The 26,019-nt window shown below is 44.3% G+C and overlaps 1 protein-coding gene across 3 annotated transcripts in view; it reads left to right on the top strand.

Moving 5' to 3' along the window:
• Positions 1 to 26,019, top strand: part of ZC3H13 (zinc finger CCCH-type containing 13) — a 401,604-nt gene that overhangs the window by 236,879 nt on the left and 138,706 nt on the right. For all 3 annotated transcript variants that reach the window (XM_078657316.1, XM_078657317.1, XM_078657315.1), the window contains exons 14-16: positions 4,312 to 4,415; positions 4,834 to 5,901; positions 15,376 to 15,861. In XM_078657316.1, the coding sequence (XP_078513442.1) occupies positions 4,312 to 4,415; positions 4,834 to 5,901; positions 15,376 to 15,861 (1,658 nt within the window). The remainder of the gene's footprint in view (positions 1 to 4,311; positions 4,416 to 4,833; positions 5,902 to 15,375; positions 15,862 to 26,019) is intronic.

Raw genomic sequence — 26,019 nt, 5'->3', positions numbered from 1 at the left:
TTTATCTTCTGTTTGTCCAAAGTTCATCATTTACGGCGTGCAATACTGGTTTTTGTGCCTCCCCCGGTGACACCTTTGAATCAATGAAGAAGGGTGGGGTAACACATGTCACCCCAAAACCAGTCGCAGCGCCATCATTGCGCCTTTTGGCAAAATTCCATCCACGTTTTTCCATTTTCAAATATTCCATAGTTTTAACCATATTATTCCACATGTTATCACATTTACTGTGTTACTCTGTCATTTCGCTTCACATTCAGGCTGTATTCTGCCATTTTCCAGATTTCTAATGCTTGAACCGTGCCCTCCGGACCTCATTTTCAAACATGATCAACGCAGTGGTTCGTCCAAAGCAATATTTATTTAAAATCCAATGCATTTCGGGCACCTCATTGCCCTTCGTCAGGGAACACTATAAACAACAATAATAGCAAAAGGTAAACATCGTGTATTCACTTACATCAATTCAATATTAATCTTACACGTCATCTAATCTTAAATAGTTAAATGTTTGTTCATCATAATCATTTGTGCAAATTTTCTTATGCAACCTGTCGCCTCAGCGCTAGCAAACTCTACCTTTATAAACAGTGCTTATCCAACCACATTTTATCACTCGTATTCAGCGCTATTATGCATAGAGACTGTGGGCTCTTATTCCCCTCCCCGTTTTATAACGTTTTCTATTCACCCTTTACTATCAGCCATGTATTATATACAAAAACAGGGGGGGGACACACTCTCTGCAACTGTCCCAACTTGCACAGAACATTTGGAGATGGGCCATCCCTCAAAACTTACATCTGACAGTAGAACACCTTCCAGGGATCCACAACCAGATAGCAGATCTGTTAAGTCGCCAATCACAACAGATTCACGAATGGGAGTTGCACCCACAAGTACTTCAACCATTCTTCCAAATGTGGGGGCATCCACAAATAGACCTGTTTGCCACCCACAAGAACTCAAAATGCCCAACCTTCGCCACCAGGTTTCCACACCCACGGTCGGAGGGGAATGCAATATGGATGAACTGGTCAGGCAGATTTGCGTACGCTTTTCCGCCTCTCCCACTCATTCCACTAGTAGTACGCAAGCTCAGACAACAGTCCCTCAAACTAATACTAGTGGCCCCCACATGGGCACGTCAGCCGTGGTTCACCACGCTACTAGATCTCTCATTGGTTCCGCATCAGAAATGACGGCTCACGCCATTCCTGTTAACACAGAACCATGGAGAAATAAGACACCCAGAACCAAGCCAACTGAATTTGGCGATCTGGCTGCTGAAGTCCTAGAGTTTGGTTACTTAAACTTACCAACAGACTGTATGAATATACTTAAAGAAGCTAGAAGACCTACTACCAGAGCATGCTATGCTGCTAAGTGGAAACGATTTGGAAACGATTTGCAATATATTGTAACAACAATCACATTGATCCTTTGGATGTTTCCATCCAAAATATAATTTGCTACCTTCTACATTTACAAAGGTCCAATTTGGCTTACTCTTCCATACGCCTACATCTGGCAGCTATTGCAGCGTATTTACAAAATAGACAGCATCTATCTCTATTTAGAGTACCTGCAATAAAAGCATTTATGGAAGGATTAAAAAGAATAATCCCACCCAGGTTATCACCTGCTCCAGTATGGAACCTAAATGTAGTCCTTACAAGACTCATGGGACCCCCTTTTGAGCCGTTACATAAATGTGAACTGCAATTCCCAACATGGAAAACTGCTTTCCTTGTTGCCATTACCTCTCTCAGAAGAGTCAGTGAAATCCAAGTATTCACAATAGAAGAACCATTTTTTCAAATACATCCTAACAAAGTGGTTCTTAGACCCAATCCAAAATTCCTGCCAAAAGTGATTACTCCTTTTCACCTAAACCAGTCAGTAGAGTTACCAGTGTTTTTTCAAAAACCAGACTCTGTTGCAGAAAGAGCTTTACACACCTTAGATGTTAGAAGAGCTCTACTATATTACACAGACGGGACTAAATCCTTCAGAAAGACAAAACAACTATTTGTATCTTTCTCTCCCCCACACAAAGGCAATCCCATCTCTAAAGGAGGAATTGCAGATGGATTGTAAAGTGTATTCAAATATGCTATCACAAAGCTAAACGTACACTAACAGTTCCTCCTAGAGCACAATCCACTCGCAAACTAGGAGCCTCTATGGCTTTCTTAGGAAACATACCATTAGAGGACATATGCAAGGCAGCCACATGGTCTACAATACACACCTTCACTAAACACTATTGTGTTGATGTGCAAGCCAAGCAGCAAGCTGCAGTAGGCCAAGCTGTTCTTAAAACATTATTTCAGTATGCTGCAACGGATACAAGCGACCACCGCTAAGGGAGACACTGCTGCACAATCGTTGCAAAATGTAGGATCTGCAGCTCATATGCCTTGAACGGAAAATGCTACTTACCAGTATGCATCTGTTCTTGGCATGTAGAGCTGCAGAATCCTACATGCCCTCCCGCCTCCCCGGGACTTGTCTCCGTTCTAGTACTTATCTTACTTAGATGTACACGCATGGACATCCTTTCTCTTTTACTTCTACTAACTCCATCATTTCCCATCATGGCGAAAAACAATCTGACGATGTAGTCGATGACCATGTGCAGTATTGTCCAAGGGAGGAGTCACCTATCTCGTGACTACAAAAGACTTCTTCCAAGAAGACAACAACCTACAATCATCCGAGCCCAACACCAGGTGGCGATCTATTGCAAAATGTAGGATTCTGCAGCTCTACATGCCAAGAACAGCTGCATACTGGTAAGTAGCATTTTCCTTACCAAGCACGTTACTTGTTTGGGCAGATAAAGATAAATATAGAGGCCGCCCACCCGCTCGCTATATGTTCCCCTTTAAGCAATAGCTACAAACCTTTTCTCCCAATAACTCTTGATTGAATGAACATGGTGGCTGATCCCTGGGGCCCAGACTGTGGAGCTCTATAAAACCAGGCCTTTGTGTCCAGCAGAAAATAAAACTTTGTGCAAATCTCTTCAATGCAAAGGAATGCCTGTTTAATGCCGTCAGGAAATACTATTCTAATTTTCAAAAAAGCTGGAATAAACGTCAGGATTATGTTAAGTTAAATGGATGGTAGGCAAACAAATATTTTTTTCTAGAACTGAAATATACATTCAAATTAAATCAAAAATACTGGTGTGAGACTTGTTTTCTATGGATTGTATCACTGATTTGCTTCAGAATAAAACTATTTTCGAAACTTGGAATATAAAGTATATATACAAGTAATTTAAAAGTAAAAATGTAAGGTGATTGGTTCAAGATTTGAGCAGACTTGATGGATTTGGAGAAAAATATTCCTCCAGTGTACAGTGTCCACCCTTGTCCCAAGTCTTCCTGCTTCAATCCTTACACGGTGTAGTATGAATTTAGAATTCACGCTTACAGCTGTAAAAGTATTATTGGACGTTTAAAAAATTAATTTTAACACATGCTGAAAATCGTGGACTTTTGCACTTGAGCGAAAAGATCAAAATATTGTCTTCGTTTTTGTCCTGGCCAACAAATTGAAATCATCTGCTTTATAGTATGCCAGAGTTCCACTTTATTGCATATTCGATTGAGAGTATTTCTTCATTTATACTACAGAGTTCCCTGACATTTATGATTTTCAGTCCTGCTGAAATTCATTCTTAGGAGTGTGGATAACAGTGCAGTCCATCTCTCCTCTCACTTGAGGGTCACCAACCCGTATAGGACTTGCGGAATAATGACAACCATAGTTTTCACCCTCTGCACCTCCATTATCTGTTTAGTATGGAGCCAGGTGGACTTTAGAAAACCATGACTGGTGGCAGTTCTTGCAGTCTTATTGGGAGAGTGATATTTGACAGCTCTTCATTTCTGCATGCCAATCACTGCCTGCTGCCATCCTTCTACCCTCTTTTAAAGTGAACAGCTGTCTACGTTCAACCCTTTCCACTATTGTGGGCTTTATGTAGGTATTGAGCGGGGCAAGAAAAGATGTGGCAACAACCTGGAAGGGTGAGAGCAAGCGCTGCTGTTAAGAGTTAAGTGTACAGAAATTTAATTTTGTGCACAAGAATTCGTCTCCGTTGTGTAGTATACAAGAATTCCAACAGGATTAATTGTTGTATATTCTTCACTTGATGCGATTATTTAGTTGGATGTCCTTATTGTTAATAAATGTATCATGAAAACCTTTCATTAGGTTATCCTCATTAAATAGATTGTCACAATGTATGCATTACATAGGTTTGTACATGAAAATAATGTTGTTTGTCCAATACAGGAAACGTCACAGGATTGAAAATAGCCTCAGTCCCCGTCCGTCACCCAAACGGCGCCGTGAGCAATCACCTGATAGTGATGCATACAACAGTGGAGATGAGAAAAGTATGTATTTTGTGTAGCGAGTGGTGCATTTCTATTTTATATAAAAAGAATTATACTACAAAATTCTACTACATCTTATCAAGAATTAAATATAGAAGTTGAGAGAAAATGGCAACTTACCTTGGTTAACACTCATTTAAGCGGGTCCGAAAAAAGGTAGGCATCTTTTTAGTTTGCTATCAGAAGTATAAGAATAGAAATCTATCTAGGTGTGGCTGCATAAGGAGTGCAGTGGATTATCATAGTTGGAACTTAATATCTCCAAATTGTCTGCTGTAAATTTAGAACAAAATGAAAGAGAATACACGATCTCACAAGACAATGATCAATCCAGAATGGTAACTTTGCTTCATCATTCTCACAATGTTTGATTTTTGGAGTGCTTTGTGAAATAAAATTAATACTTTTTTCTCTATAGATGAAAAGCACAGACTGTTAAGTCAAGTTGTCCGGCCTCCAGAATGCCGGTCTCTCAGCCCCCCTCATCTTACTGAAGACAGGCCAACCCGGTGGAAAGAGGAAGAGAAAAAAACAGAGAAAAAGGATATTTTAAAGCGCTTTGAAGAACAAGAGATCAAAGAGAGAGTTTGCAGCTCAGTAGAAAGACAGAAAGAACATGTTGTGGAAGCAGCTGAGATTTCTAAGATCAAGGAATCCGAGACTGCAGTTCGTATCAAGTCTGAGGAGCTGGATTCTTCTGAGCGATTGCATGAAGAAAGCAAAAAAAGATCTAAAGGACAGAAAAAAGCAATGAAAAAGAAAAAGGAGGAAGAAGTGCCCTTAGAAAAGCGAAGTCCTGAGTTGGTTACAGAAGAAGTGGAAGTGTTTTCACCTAAAAGGGGTCAGAAAAAGAAAAGTGCAGATAGGAAGCGTAAAAGGTCTAGAGGGGATTCCGATGTTTCGGATGAAGAAGTGGCCCAGCACAGTAAGAAGAAGAAGGGCCCCCGGACACCACCTGTGACTGCAGCAGTTGTTGCAGCCCCAATACCTGCATTAGTAGTTGTACCAGCTGTAAGCATAATAAAAGAGGAGCCAGTTGAAGTTGTTCTTGAGAAAGCTGTAGTGGAAATTTCCCAAGAAAAGGAAACAAACTTCAGTGATTGGTCAGATGATGAGGTCCTCGAACGTGGAGAGATTATTGTTCCAGAACGATTACCTGAAGAATCTATTATGAAACCCACCCAAATTAAACTGGAAGTAGCAGAGCCGCCACCTACTGTTGTTGAGGAGTTGCCACCTCGGAAGCCTGCTGATCAGAAACGCAGCAGCAGCATTTGTAGCAATCAGAGCAGGACCTCAAGTCGCATGCGATCACCCTCAAATGAATCTGCTCATCGCAGTGGCGATGATCAGACTATCAGAAAAAAGACCATACATAGTAGCCCCAGGGATAGAGAACGAAATAGAAGCATGGAGAAAACAGGGGAACGCAAATCCAGAATAGACCAGCTAAGAAGAGGGGAACCAAGTCGTAGCACATCTTCAGGTAATTTTGATGAAGCGATTTGTCTTCGTTTTGGCAAACAAATCGTAATACCTTTTCTTGTTGTTTAATGAAAAGACAAGCAGCCTATTGGAGTTGAAGATACATATTCTTTTAAAGTGTCTTATTGCAACACCAGCTGTCTACTTACTTGTGTTTTTGAACATTATTTGCAGAGATCTTTATTGGCTGGGGACATCTGCATACTACTGCCTTGATCTTCTTGACCTCTGCAACATTTGATACGGTGTACTCTGCCATCCTTCTGAGCAGTTGACAATTTATTTCTGATACGTCACAATTCATTCATCTCTCACATTACCATTCCACCCCTTCGAAGCGAACATGTGTGGTTCCCGAGGTCTTCACAAATACCCATGCTGTTCAGTGTGTGCATGGCCCCTTTAACTGAGAACGTTCAGTCATGGCTTCAGTATCCTCTCCATCCAGATCATAGTCTCTATCTCCAACAACCTGATGGAAACTGGTGTCAAGTTCCTCTCCTGTTTGTCGGACATTGCCAACTTGATGTCAGCTAAATATTTTATATTAATTGGAAACCATACAAAGGTGCGCATGTTTGGTAATACCCATCTGGTCCTCCTAATGGAAGCTGGCTCACTTTGGCAGTACTCCTGTACCTGCTGAAACACATACTCGAGTTTGTTTCTTGAAACGAGACCTTAATATGATCTCTCAAGTGAACAACACACTGCATCTTGATTTGCTTTTCTTTAAATCCTATGCAAAGTATTATCCTGTCTCTCTTTATCTGGCAGGTAAACAATGGTTCAAGCCCTGATCACCTTACGGTTTGAATGCAGGAGCTCTTCTTAACTGGCCATTCCCCAGTACCTGAGTCATAGTCTGCAAGTGTTCCAGAAAATGACTGATCTTGTCCTGAAACCTCTTCGCTTCTTCTGCTACGTCTAAACATCTTGCAGTACTGCACTTATTCCTGATTCATAAACCAGCTTTATTCATGACCATCTGCTTTGCTTATTAAGTGCTATACAATGTGGGACCAGTCTGTCTTCACAAGGAATGCCCTTTGCACCTTTCTGCTCACGATTTATGCTCACCCAGCCTTTATCTGGTTGATGCCCCATGTATTGTTCACACCAAAACTGATGTGCGTGCTTACTCCTGGCTGCAAAATATAGTAATGGTCTACCTGCTTGCTATAAACGCTTGAAAAACTATTTTTTATAAAAACATTTTTAGACTTTGCTTCTGTGTCTGGGGCCTTGGACTTTTTACACTTACATGACTCCCCTAGTTGGTAGTAGCTGTTGTCTTTCACATATCTCCGTAACTATACTTTTTAAAAATATATTTTCCGATAGACTATTGACTGCAGATTGCTCACCTTGTGAATTTCCCCAGACACCAGACTGGATCCAGAAACTTTGTAGCAATTCCCTTGCACTTCGACATGTGACTTTGTGCGACTCAGTGTCAGATCCGTCCTGACCCGAACATGCAGTCAAGTCCACTATGTAAGCACCCCCTATGTGTGCTGTCAGTTCCTTTCTTTTCAGATCTCATGAATCCTCCCACTCCTGACAGATTTTCTGTGTGCAGACGATGTCACCCCCGAAAACAACCGGGCTTAAGCCATGTCGTAACACTCACCAGCAGATGTCAGTGATGGACACCCACAATGTCTGTCTACGGTGTCTTGGCTTTAAGCATGATTCTACGTTGTGTTAATGATGCGCAGAAAGAACAGAAAGGCCATCTGCGAGGAAGAAGCAAAACTAGCAGTCGCCAAATTTCTGAGGTTAAAAAAGGGCTCACGGTCAAGGCAGCTCCCGTAACAGGTCATCTTCTAGGTCATGGGCCTCAGGTAAGGAAGGGCTTTGAGAAAGTTATGCAAAGAACACCAGAAATCCGAGCCTGGATGTCTTTCACCCCACCACTCGGAGACAAAATGATTCCCCTAGCACCTCTAGGCCGCAGCCGTTCTCCTCCTGAGGAGCCATTCCTGATGGTAGTCCCGCTTCAGCCCTATACTGAACAGACGGTGCCTCCAAAGCAGCTCCAGCAGCTAAAGGCGGTCATGGACCGCATTTTTGGTGCTACACCAGATTGCTTTGGAGAGCCTTTGGGCCTCACATCTGAGGGAGCCTCCAGGCAGGCTACCATTTGCAGATGCATTCATGACTTCGATAGCGCCCCTCAACCTCGCCTTGAGGCTTACTTCGTTCCTGGGTTTGGCTCCACTGAACACAGTCCCGATTCCATCTACGGCGACAAGCACAACACCACGGCTGGCACCATGACCCAACACCACTGGCTTACTGATAGATGCCCATCTCCACATCACTGTTGATGCCTGAAGGGGAACAGATTGTTCTGTTTGATTAAATAAAAAACAAGTTCTACCACTCAGGTAATATCCATTCTGAGACAGATTATGCCCCACAGTACCATTTAGGCAATCTTGATGGTGACAATGAACAATATGACAAAGGCAATATATTTGATGACCTCCAGGGTGCCAGTTGCCTAGACACCCTCCCAGACATTGGCATCTTGTCACCTAATCCTTCCATGGCTGCTGAAGTGTCTGCATCCTTCGCCAAAGTGACTTGAAGGGTGGCTGAGATGCTTGACTTCATACTGCCATCCCAGTGGTCAAGATTACAATCCTAACAGAAGTCCTTAACCCTGCATAGTTTTCTCAGGAGCCTCTGCTCCCCTTTAACAAGGCCTTACCTGACGTGCTGGTGGGCACCTGGTCTAAACCATGACCTACCATCCAGTTATTAGGTAGGTGGCGAGGCAGCATAGACCGGCTTCCAGGGATCTAGACTTCCCCTTCCAGCATCCCACCCTGGGTAGCCTTGTTGTCCAAACAATCTGCTTGGACCCCAATGCATTCTCGAGCAACCTGCCTAACCGAGAATCCAAAAGAATGTAGACATTCGCCAAACTGATGTTCTCACTACCCAGCCTTGCTCAAGTTGGTAAACACCGCATGCCTCCTGAACATATATTTGTATGCTTTATGGTGCAGATTAACGGATATCTTACAAATGGTCACATATGATGGCCATCAAACTTTTCGAAAACTGATGTTAGAAGGACAGGATGCAGCAAAATACTCTTATTAAGTTTGGTCTGGACACTACCGACTGTTTGGGAAGAGCAGTTCAGCGTTCTGCTTAGGTGGCACGCCTGGATCTGTTCCATGGGCCTTTCTACAGATGTTCAATAAGATCTTATGGACATGCCAGTTATTTATTTTTATTTTGAGAGTTTTATATAGCGCTGGCTAGACCCGGAGGTATCCGAGTGCTTTACATAAGGTTCCACAGAAATTACAAAATTACATCAGTTACACGTTACATCCGTTACTAGAAAAACATTTCAATAGAGTAGAAGACAAAATAAATGGAGCTAAGAAGGGTAAGGGGGTATATATAAATATATGCGACACATTAAAGAACGAGAAGGGGAGACAAATAGAGCGGAGAGGGGGAGTGAGAAGGGAGAGGAGAAGGTAGACGGTATGAGAGACGAAGGGAAAGTCTGCCCAATGACCGACTGGGTAGGTGACGGCTGAGGAGGGAATCCACAGCCAGTCTCCCCTTTAGCTCTCAAGATAGCTCCATCGGGCATCGGTCAGATAGCTAGGTCTCAACAGAATTCACAGAAGAATGTCCAGATGTGAAACAGGATGGGTACTCGGAACCAAGTGGGTGAGGGCAAAGGTCAGGAACTGGAAAGGAGATAAGTAGAGTGGATTGGGGTGGGGGGGTAGTATGAGGGGGGAAGGAAGGAGATACGGTCAGGAGAGACGAAGGAGAATCTGCCCAAAGTCAGACTGGGTAGGAGACTGCTGAGGAGGAAATCCACAGCCCATCTCTCCATTAGCTATCGGGGTAGCTCCACCAGGCATCAGTCAAAATAGCTAGGTCTCAACAGTCGAGGGAGGGTTCCCAGAGTAAATGTCCTGGTGTGAGGGCAGGAACAGGCTTGGGTGATGGCTGAGAAAGAGCACTGAGGAGGGTCCCACTGAGGTGGCAATCATGAGGTCAGGCAAAGGGGGGGTGAGTTCTTGAAGTTTGAATTCCAACAGTCCCCAAAAATCTCTATAACCCAGAGGGCAGGGGGTGTAAGCTAAGCAGTGGCTCAGCATGAGTATAGAGCCAATGACCGCCAGTCTTCACTGGGGGAGTGTGATGTCAAGAAATGACCTCCAAGGAGGTTTAAAGAGAGCAAAGCCACTGCCCACTTTCTGAGCTTAGCTCCACCGCCTCAGTAATTTTCCCAGCAGCAGCGCCCCTCTCGAGGCTTCGGTAGTGCTACCTTCAGAGGCAGAGCCGATACCTGCCACAGCAGCAACAGGCCTCATATGCCTGTTGAGGCAGGGTATGAAAAAGGATGGTGGCCTCCACCCTATCATAAACCATCGCTCTCTGAACTTATTCTGAAATAACAAGTTCAAAACGCTCACACTAGCCCAGGTCCTGCCTGCCCTAGATCCAGGAGTCTTGATGGTGATATTGGGCTTGGAATATGCATGTTTTCCCATCATCTTCCTTCGCCCCCACAGACGCTACCTGCATTTTCAAGAAGGCCAAGAGAACTTTAATTTTACCATGCTCCTTTTTATCCTTACCCAGTGCACCTCAGGTGTTCACAAAGGTGAATGTTGGTTGCATCCTATCTCCGGAGGTTGGGAATGCCAGTGTGCTCATATCTTGATGACTGGCTGCTGAAGGTGGGATTGTGTCAAACAGTTGTAAACCACCTCCAGATGATGTCCAACCTTTTGTCATTGTTAGGGTTTTCCATCAATGTGCTGAAGACACACCTAAAACCTTCACAACAGCTCCCATTCGGTCATGGTACAGTGCTTTTCTGATCAATCCCTCTGTCTTCGTGAGTACAGGACACTCAGGCTATGAACCAGATGTTTCAGTCTGCAGCCTAGGTTTTAGTGATATTGGCTTTGAAGCTGCTTGACCTCTTGACCCCTCTATCCTACATGTGGAACACAGCAGCTGACAAATTACGACTTTGCAAGCACCAAGCACCAAGGCAATCTATGTGTCTATCCCGGTATTGACTGGAGACTGCGAAAGACTTGGACCGTTGGAAAATCCCTACACCACCCAGAACTAACAGTTGTGAAGGTTCCACCATTATTGGATTGGAGAGGACTCTGATCTCTGGCGTAAGCTTGCCTCTACATCAATTTGTTGGAGTTCCGATCTATTTGCTTGGCACTGAAGATGTTCTTTCTGACCATTGTGATGGAATGGGTACAGGTGCTCACAGACAACACCACCACCATGTGGTACTGAAACAAACCGGGCAGTGTGGTGTTGTGGGCCCTGTGGCAGGAGGCTCTACTTCAGTGGATGTGGCTGAACACTCAAGGCGTATACCTGACCACACCATAACTGGCAGGATCTTTGAATGGCAGGGCAGACAAACTGGGTGTCTCCCACTAGTGTGGAGAACATTAGCTTGATCTAGAGAGACTGGGCCCAAATCATCCTAGTGGCTCTAGACTGGACGAGGAGAGAGTAGTACCCGGAACTTCTGGCCATAATTATCTGTCCTCCAGTCTGGCTCCCCCTTCGGGAGAACCTGCTGTTGCAGTAGCAGGGCCCTCCATGTGCGGAAATTGAGCTGCAACTGTTTATCGCTTTCTATCTTCTGCCCAGAGTGGTTGGCGTCGTCTTGGCAGAGGCGTCCGTCAATCAGACAGATTTATGGATGACACTGGCAGTAGTTTGTTGTCCAGTTACCTTACCGAGACATTCAACTCCTGAAGAAACAGTTATCAGATGTTCTCCTGATCTGTTTGTCATTGGCCTAGAAAAGCGTTGCTGTGGCAACTGTTAAAGGTTACCTATCTGCACTTTCGGCCTTCTTACGTTTACCTGACCAGCAGTCCCTTTTTGAAGTCATCTGTTGCAATGCATTTTTTGAAGGGGCTGGTCAATATCTTCCTGCAAACTCCATTTGTCATGCTGTACTGGGATCTTAATTTGGTACTCTCCTACTTGATGTGCACTCAATTCAAAAGCATGTACAGTTTCTCTCTTCGTGTTCCTACCTTCTCCCTTTCTCATTGCCATAACATTGGCCAGGTGAGTGAAGGAACTTAAGTCTTTGTCCCTGGTTTTCCCCATAATACTTTTTTCTGCACAAATTAGTTCACTGGACAAATGCTCCATTCTTGCCCAAGGTAGTCCCGCCCTTCCACATAGGGCAATCCATCGCCTTTCTTGCTTTCCTTGAACTGCCTCACCCCTCCAAGGAATAAAAATACCTGGTCACTGCCTGGATAGTAAACGCGCACTTAGCTTATAAGTGAACATACCCTGAGATTACCTGCAGGATGACCAATTTTTCATTGGTTTTTCTGTAGCTAGGAAAGGCATTGTTCAAAAGAGGACGATCTCAATTTGGATTGTACTATGCTCTATGGGCTAGCCAAGAAGTAGCCACTAGAAGGCTTGCACACCCATTTCATCAGAGCAAAGGCTTCTACCACTGAGCTGGTGCTCGGTGTACAGTCATGAACATTTGCCTGGGGGCTAAATGTGCATCCCTCCACGCGTCACTAAAGCTTTACCGCTTGGATAGCCAGGTGCCGGTAGATGGGCACTTTGCCCGATGTGACCTGCATAGTTTCTTGTTCTGAGCCATTCCGCAGATCTACCACCTGGGAGGTATTGCTTTAGTGTCTATTCACAAAGTGGGGAATCTACAGTTACAAGTCTCTATCAAAAGAACTTGCCTTGGTAAGGGCTTTTCTGCTAGAGAAACCCTGTCTAGAAACCCTTTGTAACCCCAGATTCACCAAGCCACCCTTCTCCCCCATGCTGTGCAATGGACTCGTACTTTCCATTAATAAGATTCTTACCTAAAGTCTGCACACTGCCATTCACTAAAGTTAGCAGCTCTGTGTCCGTATGGGCAGACCAACATCAGAAAGAAACTGATGTCAACGTAAAGAGTTGGTGCATATGTAGTGACCCCAAAACAGAATGCCACATGTCCATTCACGTTGGAATTGCTAGAAATGTTTCTGGATTTGGTCTGACGCCTGGGGAAGTTCACAAGGTAAGGAATGTGTGGTTAGATAGTCCCTACCAGAAAATTGAATGCCCTTATCGGCTACATACACTGCCTGAAGCCTTACTACAGGTGTTTTGGTTGATTCAGACTCATATTAACCATTTCACAACAATTTCACAAGTAAATGTAATAGGATCGGGCTTCTGCACAGACGTCTTTCTCAAAACTGTATATAAATTGTTTTGTAAGACTTTTGATTTTTGCTACACACCCACATTATAGGGCTTCCATTAAATGGATTTATTTAAAACATGATTTTTATTAGTATATGGTTTTAAAAAGCATGTTACTGACCAGTTTTTACATTAAATGTATTATGTAGTTTGTAACAAACCCTGGTAGGGCAGCTTGTAGATCCCTCCCACCTACAGAGTTCTCTCATTTGTTATCTGCTGGAGAAGCATACAAATTGTTGCATACTCTAGACCTTCGAAACAAGTTAAAATGTAATTGTTAACTTGAGTTTGCTGGTCAGTTTCAAGTGTATGCGCCAAAGGTATTACCTTAATAGGTATATTAACCTTGTTAGTGAATCTGTCCTAGCCTTGTGCAAGTAGTATTTTCACTCCCAGGCCTATTTACAGTGTAATTGATATTGGTTTTAAGGTACTAGTAATTTTGCTACCAATGTAGATACTTATTTCTCAGGGCTCGTATCTTTCTGTATTTACTTTGTGAATGGATCCATATTCTGTACATAGACATAGTCATTAATATTCATCCTATCCCACACCAGTATAGTCTCCCTTTTGGGCATCTGGTTATGGTGCATATTCACAAAGGGTAGGTACCATATTATGTAAAACGTATGCCTGCGTGTTTGGTTCAGGTAAGCAGCTTTTATAGAACTTTCCGGTTCTGCTGCTACATGGCATGGTACCCACACATTAATAATTAGAAAGTCTTTATGGAGTAGGAGTAATATTCACCGTTAGGTTAACTTTTTCCATATCCATTATAAGTATTTTCAATTCATAAACAGCCCGCAAATTTCCTGGATAATTTAGGAAAACAAATAATTGAATCTCGATTAAGGTCTCTCCTCTAACACTGCACTACATTATGGGACTTTGGAGCAGTCTGTTGTTTTAAACTGACAGTGGAATTCCTCTTCATTGATTCTTTTTGTTGTGTATCTCCCATGTTTTGCAGCGTAAGTCTTTTCTGGTTTTACATGCTCTGCATTATTCAACCATCTAGTGGTTGGGTCTGAAATTCTCCAATATCGATAATACAAGATGTATTATCTTCAAAAGGAACACATTTTTAAAATGTATTTCAAAAGCGATTGCTTTTTAAACTAAGTGTTCCAGGATCCCACACATAGCAAGAGGTATTCTGATTTTTTTGACTTAATGAAAGTCCCCATGCTGGAAAAAGAGGGTTCCATTTGAGTTACTTTTCATTCTGGCTAGACCAGTGTTTTGCTTTTGAAACTTCCTGTGAGTCTGTAGAAATGGAAGACTGCAGTACAGGTAAACACAATGGAGATTAACTTTAATTTTTAAAAAGTAAGAAATTCATGGTGGCTTGTGTCATCCAATGTCCATCCTTGGTTGTAATATGGCATAATAGCTGCATATGGTCCGACTGCGATGGACCATTGATTGAGCTGCAAAATTCTTTCTTTACTGCAGGGTTTCCTCCTTGTTCTGTGTGACGATGCGTGCCTTTTGTAATATTAACATATATGGGAATCCCCCGGTCTCTCCAAATCTTAATTGCACAAAATCAGCTTGAATCAAGGTGTGCAATGATTTGAACATGCAAGATCAGGTCAGCTTGTCTTGCCAAAGTTTAGTATAGGTAAAACCATCTATTACAACTGGATTAGTACTACTTTTCTTCAATGCAGCATTTTTAGTCAAATCTGTGGCTGTTGCTGGCTGAACAATTTCCTAATCCTGGTGATAAACTGCCACCCTTTGATGGGAATACTCAGAAGTGTGTCTGAAATGTTGTAGAGATTCCATGTCCTAAAATCAAATCCACGAGTCACAATGCACACCGGTAAACTTTCTGCTGTCAGCCATTCTTGTGATGAAAAATAGTGTCTACCAGAAGATTCACTACCCATGCAATACTTTGTTTTGAGTTATAGCGAAGAACTAATCCTATAGATGCTGGCAACTTTTTATTGCTATCGAACTCTACCAAAATATATGTTTTTACTGTAGGATTTTCTCTTTTGTTAGTGTCTGTAACCCTGTTTTAGATTAAACCTTAAGTGGGAACAAGACCAGTACATTCATTTTCGACGGCAAAATAAACTTTTCTATGCCATGGTCCAAAAGTAATGATGTTTGTAACATGCTACAAACTCTAAATGAATGATCCTATAAGCGTCTGTATTTTTTCATAAAATCTTAGATCGTCAAGATTCCAGAAGCCACAGCTCAAGAAGAAGTTCTCCAGATTCTGATCGCCAGGGCCATTCCAGATCTGGCTCCTTCGACAGCCGAGAGAGGGTTCCAGAAAGAGATAGATATGACCATGACCGGGAAAGAGAACGTGACAGGAGAGATGGACGGCAGAGAGATTGGGACCGTGATACAGATAAAGACTGGCAGAGAAACAGGGACAGAGATCGAATGAGAGACAGAGAACGGGACCGAAGGAGAGATTTGGACAGGGATCGAGATAGAGATAGGGAACGACCTGCTCTTGAACTTGGCGATCGAGACAGAGAGAGAATTGCAGATGTCCCCGCTCTCATGGATCTGAAACCTAAAGTTGATAGAGACCCAGAGAAAGTGGTGGTGTCTCGGGATCCTGATAATGTGGATAAAGACCGGACGAGTGTTGCTGTAGAGAATATCCAGGATTTGAATAGCTCAAAGAAAGAGACCTTGGAAGGTATGCTTATTTTAAACTTGTTTGTAGCATAGTTAATTAGGAGTAAATGTCATGAAAATATTGTAACCGAATTCTGATGTACCGTGTATCTTTTCTCAATATCGATGGTGACTCACATTACCACTGTAAAGAAAATAAATATTCTTCCTTATGGAGATAAGATGACAGCAAACAGAGGACTGCAGTGCAGTATTGCTGGTCATTGCGGTCTGGTGATAACATTTCTATCTTGCCCTCCCAGCTGTAATGTATACTATTGCACCTTTTTACTACATATTTCTTAAAGTGGCTGTGAAACATTTAACTGAAGATTTGTACTGCACAGTGTTTGTCGGTTTGTGCAGATTTTATGTTCCCCGTTTCTGAGCACTTGAACACCTGGCAATACTAGTTCTAATGGCCATTTCCTCCAGAGGATCATAATTGTTTTAATAATGCAGCAGCAACGATGTATTCCACCCTTTTGCTTTGTGGAAAGGGCACAGTTCATTGTCCTCTTGTTGGCATAGTTGGCTCAAAGAGAGTCTGCAAAATATTTTGCTGCAATGGTAGTGTATCTAGATTGCACGGCTTATCATCATCCCGTATCTGGGCCATTTTCTGGTAAAGGAAAACTTGTTTTTTTTTTAATGTCAGAACAATACAAGCAGTGTATTTTTATTTACCTTTTTATTTGGATTCACTGGTAATTTTAAGTATTCTCTCCCTACACCAATCCAGCAACAGTCTTTTATAGACAGTGTGAAAGCAACCTTAGTCCCACTCCTTAGAGATTACTAGAATTCTAGCACAGCAATCACCTTTATTAAGCCTCTCCGTGTCAGTCAGAATTGATGATGATCCTTGAATTGATAGCATTGCCTATTTCTCACATCCTATGTTTTTCTACACAATATACCGATTAAAGCATGCTTATTGAATTAATAGACACAAGCACCATGAGGCTAGAGGATATCTTGGTTGTCACTTGGATGGTTGTGAAGTTAGGTTATTGAACAGCCCAGTATATGTTCCTAGGCAGACCTTCCAGCTGTCACCATTAGAATGGATGCCTCGTACAAGGGAAATGCCATAATGTTGTGAGCCTAGGCCTCCCACTCCACTTACAGTAGTCTGACTGGAACGCCAAACGTTTGTCTGCCTATGAACCATGATTAACTCCAGTAAATGCAGATGAATCACTGCGTGGCTGCGCTCCTTAGCTCTCCAAGCTACTAACCTGCATGAAATTGTTACATGTGAGCCACAATACTTAGGAAAACAGTTATGCGCCTTCAGACACCGGGTCCAAACTTTCTTTCTAGTTGTGAAGTGCAGAAGACAGCTGAACTAAGCAGAGTAAAATCTGCACAAATTCACACACCAAACACTGAACGAGCTACTGCACTGACAGCAGTCATTTGTTGCTGTTGTGAGTCGAAAACACGGTTTTGTTTTACACACAGATTAGAAAAAGTAATCTGGAATGCCAACATTATTGTGGGTTATACACTGGTAAACTGCCAACGCGCCTCTTGCAATTGCAAAGCTTGTGCTTTATGTGCTAGTTTTTGTGCTGACTTTTGAACTTTGCATAAGAAATCAATACTCATTCATGCGAAATAGAATGCAGACCGGAATCATTACATACTGCTTTGTGTAAGTCATTGCCTAAACTGAAGTACTACTCCACTTTTGGAGCTACACAGGCAGTTATTGATCAGTGATACACTGTTGAGTCCTATGTTTGGCAGAATTTTAGACAGACTGGGGAAAAGGCTTTTCTTCTGCTCGCTCTCATGATATTGGCAGGGTTCTGTTTGCGGTAATTATTGTGACTGCTTAACACCTTAGGAGCTTCGTAAATATACCTCCCCAGTGCTGCGCTGTCCATTATCCAGTGCTGAATGGACGTCCAACGGTCGCACGCAGCACTGGGGAGGTAGTGCCCGTGACGACCGTTGGCCGACGGCAGCACTTAAAGGGTTAAACTATTGGAGCTGCTGGGTGGCAGCAGTACTCTAGGGTACCCCGTGTGAGTTAGGCTGCCTTTGTTTGCTGCCCTGGACTTTGGCCTATTACTTCGCCATAGATATCGCCATTCTTTCTTACCCCTTTCTCAGTGCATCGTGATTTGCCATCTATGCTGCTCTGTGTAGTGATGGATTATTGATTTGCCTAGGAACTAGTTATTCACTTGTGGACCTACTGTTGAAATCCTGTTTATATATATATATATATATATTTTTTTTTTTGGCAGAATTTTATATAGCGCGAACTTGACCCGAATCGGGTATCCGAGCGCTTTACATAGCACCAGTTACGTTACATGAGGACACACATAAAATTTTTTGTTGTTGTTGCACATTTACCTCGTTTTGACCCCTACTACTCTATATGCATACAATGAAAGTTGATGTAGGTAACCAACCACAACCTAAAATACATCTAGTCCAATTTAGGAGAATTTCTAATCTAAATAAAAATGTGTTTAGGGATCCAATAGACATTCTTTTTTTTTTTTTATTCTTTTTAAAAAAAAAATGCATATACTATTGGAGAATGTTCTTATCTCAAGCCGGGACTTACCTGTAAACCATTGAATATTGTATGTCCTAAAGAAAGAATCCTGGATAGTGGTTCTTTTCTATAGTCTAATTAGTTATTCTGCCCAGTGCTTCCTTTACCCAGTAAAGTGTATTTTGAGTGTGAATGTGGATCGGAAGAGAAAGCAATAGATTTATGTGAGAAAGTGCCATCTTTCTTGCATGGTATGCCCCCACTTTTTGCTGAATTGCTGATGTGCTTTGACTGAGTGTGCCCTGGGCTCCTGCCAATCAGGTACCCAGGGCCTGTGTTCCTTCCCTAAAACTGTGTTGAAACTAAAACCCAATTGGCATCTCTGGCTACATGTCAGTCCCTTGTAAATGGTACCCTAAGTACCCAGTGCATTGTGGCCAGAGAAGACCCCTAAGGGCTGCCGCACTTATTGTGCCACCCTTAGGAGCCCTGTACCCGGACTCTCTCACACTGCCTGAGCAGGCTGAGTGTCCTAGTACAGAACTAAACAAAGAGTCAACATGGCACACATTGCCATGCCCACAAACACACTGCCCTGGCATACATCAGTCAGCCCTCTATCTGGGTGCGCTATGCCAGTGGTGTGGGCACAGGTGCATGAGACCTGTGCCCCTACAGTACCCAGGGCCATTGCTGGGCACTGTAAGTGCAGTGATGCCATTAAGAGTATATGATGCTGGGAGCTTCTCATCATGAACTCCACAGCACCATGATGGCTACACTGAAGTCTGAGAAGTTTGGTATCAAACTTCTCAGCACATTAAACCCACACTGATGCCAGTGGGGGATTTAATGCCAAATGCACAACAGAGGGCAACTTGGGAGTTACCCCCTGAACCTAACCTACAATCCACGTCTTGTCTGAGAGGCTGCCTAGACTGCCACACAGCAGACATGTTGCTGGACCCCTGGGTAGAGAGCCATCCGCTCTCCTGGCCCTGCAACAATGCACGTCCTGGGCGAGGTGCTAGGTCTCCTCCCCCAGGATGGACAGGGGAAGCTTCAAAGGCATGCCGCCTTTGTGAGCTTCGCCAGACCACTTTCTGTACCCAGCAACTGGCCCGACTGGTTCTGACCCCCCACTCTGGCGGGAAGACTGGCTGGAAACCCTACGTGAGGAAAGGGGGTGTGCCAGCCTGTGCCCTCTGGTGGGAGAGGCGAGGTGAAGCACAACTCCAGGCTCCGGCCATCTTGACGATGTGGAGCCCTGCCCAATTAGAGATAGGCTCCTGCCTCCCTCCCACAGGAGAGGAGCAGGCTAGGGGGTGTATTCACCCCAGGGCAGGGACCCATTGGTCTCTGCCCTTGCCCTACTTGTAACGCCCCTAAATTTAGTATTTAGGGGCACCCTGAACCTTCCTTGCTCAGATCCCGATTTGAAAACAAGAAAGAAGATCAAGAAGAAGACCTGCCGTGCAGCTGCTAACAGGACGACACCAACTGACTTGGCCCCAGCCCTACAGACCTGTTGATCCTTGAACCTTCTCCTGCTAAATCCCGGTGTCTCCTGCGCGCTGCAACCTTAAAAAACCCAGCTGACCTGCCTGCCTTGATTATCTTAAAGACTGGAACTCCCATGTGCAGTGGTTCTGCTCAAACATCAATACCCCTGGTGCCAGCCAGGAATCGCGAATGCAGGCCACTCTGCACCCGCCGAGCCAGGCCTGTGCCCGAGTGGACAAAGACCCAGAGGACATCCCAGCCCCCTCCCCCCCCCCAACGCCTGCAGACTCACAATAGGAGACCCCTCCAACGGCGACCAGCAGAGGGTAAGATTTCCCGACGTTAAGACACCCCACCACCCGGCGGCCCCCTGTGCCCAACTCCTTGGTGTCTGCCTATCCTCCAAGATCCCAACTTACCCCTCGAAGTGTTGGACGCTCCTGAAGAATCTCCGTCCCCGAGCCTGCAGCCTTTGTTCACCTTCCAAGATCTCCATTAATTAACATTGAGCGCCCGACGGCTCAACAGCACCCTGCACCCAGCCGCCCTGGCAGTGCAACCTTTGTCCTAATTTACTTCCCCATTTCCCCTGAATAAGTGACCAGGAACCCAGCTCCCACAGCCGCTGTGCCTGCTAGCAAGCAGCCACCAACCGCAGGCCCCCCTGCCTCTCATTGGATAATATTGGTCCTAACTACCTTTGCACCCGGCTGCCCCTGTGCCGCTGAGGGTGTACCAACTATACCTACCTGACCCTGGGAGACCCCTGAGTCTATGCCCAGAACCTTAACTCTGCCAGTCGAGAACTTACCCAAAAGCCGATAACTCACTTCTCTTCCATAGGGTAACATTGACTGGTTTCACTTGGAACTTCTTCGAAGTGTGGAGTTTTGAAACTTTAAAATATTCATCTAAAATCAGCTGAACAACGAATTCCGATTTACTCACCTGTTATCAGAAGAGAACCCAGTGCTGCATCTTTTAGCCCAGCACTGACCCTGAAAAGTAATTTTAACCGTACTTACCAGTAACTTGTATTTCCTTCCATAGGAATCCATTGTCTGGTTTTCACCAGAAGTTTGTCGATTTTCACAAACTACAAATATTCCTTAAAAATCGCCTGTTTGACTTAAACGCATTCTTTAAACTGTTTACAGGAGATGCACCAGTGCTGGATCCAGGATCCACCACTGAGTAAAAAAAAGTAACGATAACCCTACTTACCTGCTAAGTGAATTTCCTCCTATAGGATAACATTGGTGATTCTATGTGAAAAGGTTTTTAAGTGTCAACTTTTAAAATACAATAATATTCCTTAGAAATCACTACTGTAACCAACACTATGCAACCAACTGTTGATACTCTTCATTTTCAATCAGATAAAATGGACTTACAGCTGACTCTACTAGCTGTTTTTGTAGGGCGGATAGATGAGAAACTCGGCTAATTAAACACGCTAATCAGCAGGGCCCAGCAGGAGGCAAAGCTGGTTTGTAGTTGCGGTCACATTATCGACAAACTTGCCGCACTTCCAGAAATCGTTTCCTGCCTATTAGAAGGGCTGCCAAAAGGGACAAACGCAAGGCCCCAGCGCACTAACCCGGGCGAAACAGCTTCCGACAAATAACCAATAGGTGTGACAATTACATCAAGTACCCCTGACAAAGTTTCATCGGTGTCGGAATCGGGGTGCATGCCACCGGAACCGGCCCACACGGCAACCTGTTCCACTTCTCCAACAATCGCCAGTAAGCTGCCCCTCAACGCCAAAGGGCGGCGTCAGCTGAAAAGGAAAGGCCGGAAAAAACAATCTTTAACAAGTAAACCAGAAGTTTACCCACTCTTTCAGTCAGGAAAAAGATTTGAGCAGCTGGCCAGGAGTCCTAATACAGCAAGCATTGATAGAAGGGACCTACCTCCTATGGGCCCCAGTCTCTTCCCCCAATGGAGTACCCGCAAAAGCAAGCACTCCTGCCTCCACGCTGGAGGATGGTAAAATCTCACCTGGCAGGAAGACTGGAATCCAACACAAGTCGGACAGACATGGCCTCTTTCAAGTGACTGATGAACGTCCCCTTATTCTTCCTCTGACATCCGAACCTGCAGCGGTACAGTCAACTCAAAACTCTGATCTTGCACGGGTCGAACCATCCACGACCACCTGTGTAAACTCCTCTCCCAAGGAACCAGCGGAACCACGACTCCCAAGCCCTCAAACTAAGCTTTTATCCACCACAGCAAACACCATCACAGTTCCTTCTGTGCCCATTTCAATAACTCTCACCACTGGAGAGAATCCCACTGGAATCTCATCTCATTTCGACCACAACAACTCAAGTCCTCAAGCCTCAAAAAATCAGCTAATCCCTCTGCGGTACTATCCAAATGAGCTCTTTACCAGCATCCTCTTTACTCCTGAGTACCAATCAAAGGGCTGATTTGATATCTTGAACAGAGGGAACTTACTACGGCTACTTAGCTCTATACCAGCACTAAAGGACTTATCTTCAGCGGACCTTCTCTCCATAGAATTCATAAGAACTGACAGGGTGGACGGGAATAAGGTGACAAAAGCTACATGGACTTCCCCGGAAATCGTCAATAAAATCTTCAAGGAGCAAGGTCTCCTCAAAGTATGGGGGATCAATATAGCTGCTCACCACAATATAGGATATCCGCTGCCCCTGCTCGAGAGGCCCAAGCAGCGACCGTCCAACTCAACCTCAATGACAAGGTCCGTGCTGAGGGGCGCACTGGGTTGCTCTATTACAGCAGCCCAGGCGATAACCACGGGAAAACAGTTCAAGGATTACGAATACGCACAGTACGATTGAACATCGGCTCTTTAGGATATGTAACTCACAAGCCAATCCCCAATGACAAGGATATCCAACAGAGCCAGCTATGCGTCCGGATGCACCGCACATAGAACTATGCTCATGGAACATCAACAGGCTATACAATAAAGCAGAGGATACTGACTTCCTACAATATGTCAAATCATTTGACATCATCCTTTTCCAGGAAACATGGTTGGAAGAGCCGATTCATCTGGAGGGCTACACCTGCTATCATTCCCCAGCCATAAGGAAAAGCAAGTTTGGTCGTCTGGCAGGAGGCCTAGCAACCTACCTTAAAATATCAACTATTGGCTATGCTCGGTCACTTTCTACAAATTCCTTAGCCATAAACACAATGGAGTTATCACTTAACTTTGGGGGAAAGAAGAAAGAATTTCAGCTAACCAACACCTACATTAACCCCAAAAACAAGAGACAGGAGGGAATAATCCTAACTGACCACTTACACTATGTTATGACTACTCGAACGGCACCAAATCTAATTCTATCTGGAGACCTCAATCAATGCATTTTAGGCTCTTCCACCAACAGTGACATTCAGGCCCAGTCGTACCACTGGAACATACCAACCCAATTATTTAGCAGTCAATGCAAGGCTTCTAAGTCTGCAAAGGCACTACTGGAAGATCTGGAACACATGGGCCTGCGGGTCTTAAACGGAAGATTCCCAGACGACTCACCATCTGTGGCCTCATTTACCTCAGGCGCATCTACTTCTTTAATTGACTACACGTTGGTCTCCCTCACGTTATTTCATCACGTTCTGGGTTTCAACTTAGAGACAAGGGTGACAGCGATCATCGCCCTCAAGAAGTCAGACTAGGAGCTCTTCCGGATGACGTTCCTTCAAACGCAATAGGGCCGCAGGACAGTCACACCATCAACCTTAAGCGTATTAAAACTTCAGTAGCAAATACCGTGGAGGTACTTCAAGCTGCAAAAACTCAATTGAGCTCTTCAAACTATCCTTCTGGCAACATAGTAGCAGGCTGGGAAGAATTTACAACGGATTTTGCAAACGACTATTCAACAACTGTACGGCATTTTCCACCACGAGCTCCCGTTGGCACAAGGAAGATCTCGGGCACTCAGAAAATGGCCATGAAATCCCACAAAAAAGCGATTAATAAATCTTTAAGACTGCTGAAGAAAAGCCCGGGGGACGTAATTCTACTAGCACAACTTCACAATCACCGTGCGGATCTTAAAAAGTTGAAATGGGCAATCAAAAGAACTAATGAAGACTTTTGGGCAAAACTTCACCATACTTCCAAGGGCAGCAACAGCGCCCAATTCTGGTAGATTATAAATAAACTGTTAAATCCGGAAAAAAATGGAACAACATCTTACATAACGAAATCGTCTTGGGGATCGTTTCTCGGCGAACATTTCAATCATCAGGACGGCGAAACAAGTGAGCCCCATAATCTTCTGGAGAGCCGACATCCTCTAACACGCTCACCAAGTGAAGACGAAACTATGGTACCCTCTGCGGCCCAAATCAGGAAACTAATTTCCAAAGGTAGGAAAGACGGCGAAGCTGGACCTAACGGTATTCCGCCGGCATTTTTCAAACTCGAACCGGAATACTGGGCTGATATGTTGATCCCCCTCTACTCATCCGTCAACAACTCTGGGCGCCTCCCTGCCTCATGGAGGGGGTCAACCATCTCACCAATTTACAAGGCGGGGGACAGACTCCTTCCAAAAAACTATCGCCTGATTGCACTCCTTGATATTGAGGCCAAATACTTCGCCGGCCTCCTATTGACTCAGTTGCGAGAATGGGCTACAAACCAAAGCTTAATACCATCTAGCCAAACGGGTTTTTTTAAAGACATGGGAACAACAACCAACCTGGTGGCCATCTCGTTACTCATCGACAAGGCTAGGGCGACCAAGCAAGCTCTCCACCTCTGCTTTGTGGACTTCAAGGCGGCCTTTGACAATGTCAACCGGGAAATTCTCTGGCGAAAACTGGACGCCTGGAGGATTCCCTCGCCTTTACTAAGCCTCTTGATTGAATTGCACACGAACACGTGGGTTTAGGTAAAGCTTGGGAACGGCTCGCACCTCTCTAGGCGTATTCCAACCACAAAGGGCCTAAAACAGGGGTGCGTGCTTGCTCCAACTCTTTTCAATCTATTCACAGCTGACCTGCCACCCGCCCTAGAGGCTTGTAACTCCCACGCCCCCGGTTAGGGGGCAAAGGGTTGCCCATCATTTCCTATGCAGATGACGTGGTCCTGGTCATCCACACAAAAGTTGGCCTACAAAACCTTATTAACACGCTTTATGGTTATGCCACTGAAAACCTACTAGAAGTGAACATCAGCAAGCCAAATATACTGTCCATAACAGGGAACAAAAAGTCGCACACCTGGTCACTTGGAACAAAAGAAATTTCAAATTGTTCTGAATACAAATACCTGGGGATCCTAGTCGACAAAGGTGGCCACTATCTAAACCAACTAGCGGCCATCAAGAGGAAAGGCATGTTAATAGCCATGACACTGAAACAGCTAAAGCCCAAGTTGAGATGCAAAACTCTACTGCCACTACTTCAAGTAGCTAAGATCAAAATAGAGTCTTCAATTACGTATGGCATTGAGGCTTTAAGAGGAACTGACGCAAAACTTCTGGATACAACCATTTCAAAGGCCTATAGACTTCTCTTCAACCTGCCATCGTATACTTCGCAAGCCCAGATTCGGTTGGAATTTGGGCTGATGAGCCAAACTCTTGCACGAAGAGGGTCATACATTAAATGCTGGCATAAATTAAAGAACTCTCCAGAAAATACCCTGAATCGACAGCTCTGGCAAGACATTAATAGCTCATCCAGAATGCCGACAAAAAAATACTTAGAGGAGTCCTTGACCGTAACAGGACTGAAAGAGCTATGGGAGTCTCCTCTATCACATGCGCAATTCAAGCTCACAGTGAACAAGAGCTTAAAGAGACACTCGCATGTGGAGGACAAAGCCACGTTTTCTTACAGACGCCATGCCTGGATGTCCCTGTGTACTTATAAAACACCGGGCTCCAAGCATATTTTGGTCTGGGGTATGGCTGGAAAACTAAGGAAGCCTTTTTAAAACACAGGCTAGGGATCCTACCCGTCATTCCTCACTTACCACCCTGGCTGAGACAGAACTATGGGACTAAATGCCGGCTTTGCGGAACGGGGATTGAAGACTTAGAACATCTACTATGCACATGCTCGAGGCTGAACGAGGAAAGGGCAGCCCTGTTGAAAACAGCCTTTAATGAACTAGGAGTCCGCTCACGCAGA

Source organism: Lissotriton helveticus, chromosome 8 (assembly GCF_964261635.1).
Source record: "Lissotriton helveticus chromosome 8, aLisHel1.1, whole genome shotgun sequence".
NCBI classification, from domain to species: Eukaryota; Metazoa; Chordata; class Amphibia; order Caudata; family Salamandridae; genus Lissotriton; species Lissotriton helveticus.
The sequence above is the reverse complement of the archived record's forward strand: the minus strand, read 5'-3'. Positions and strand labels throughout refer to the sequence as shown.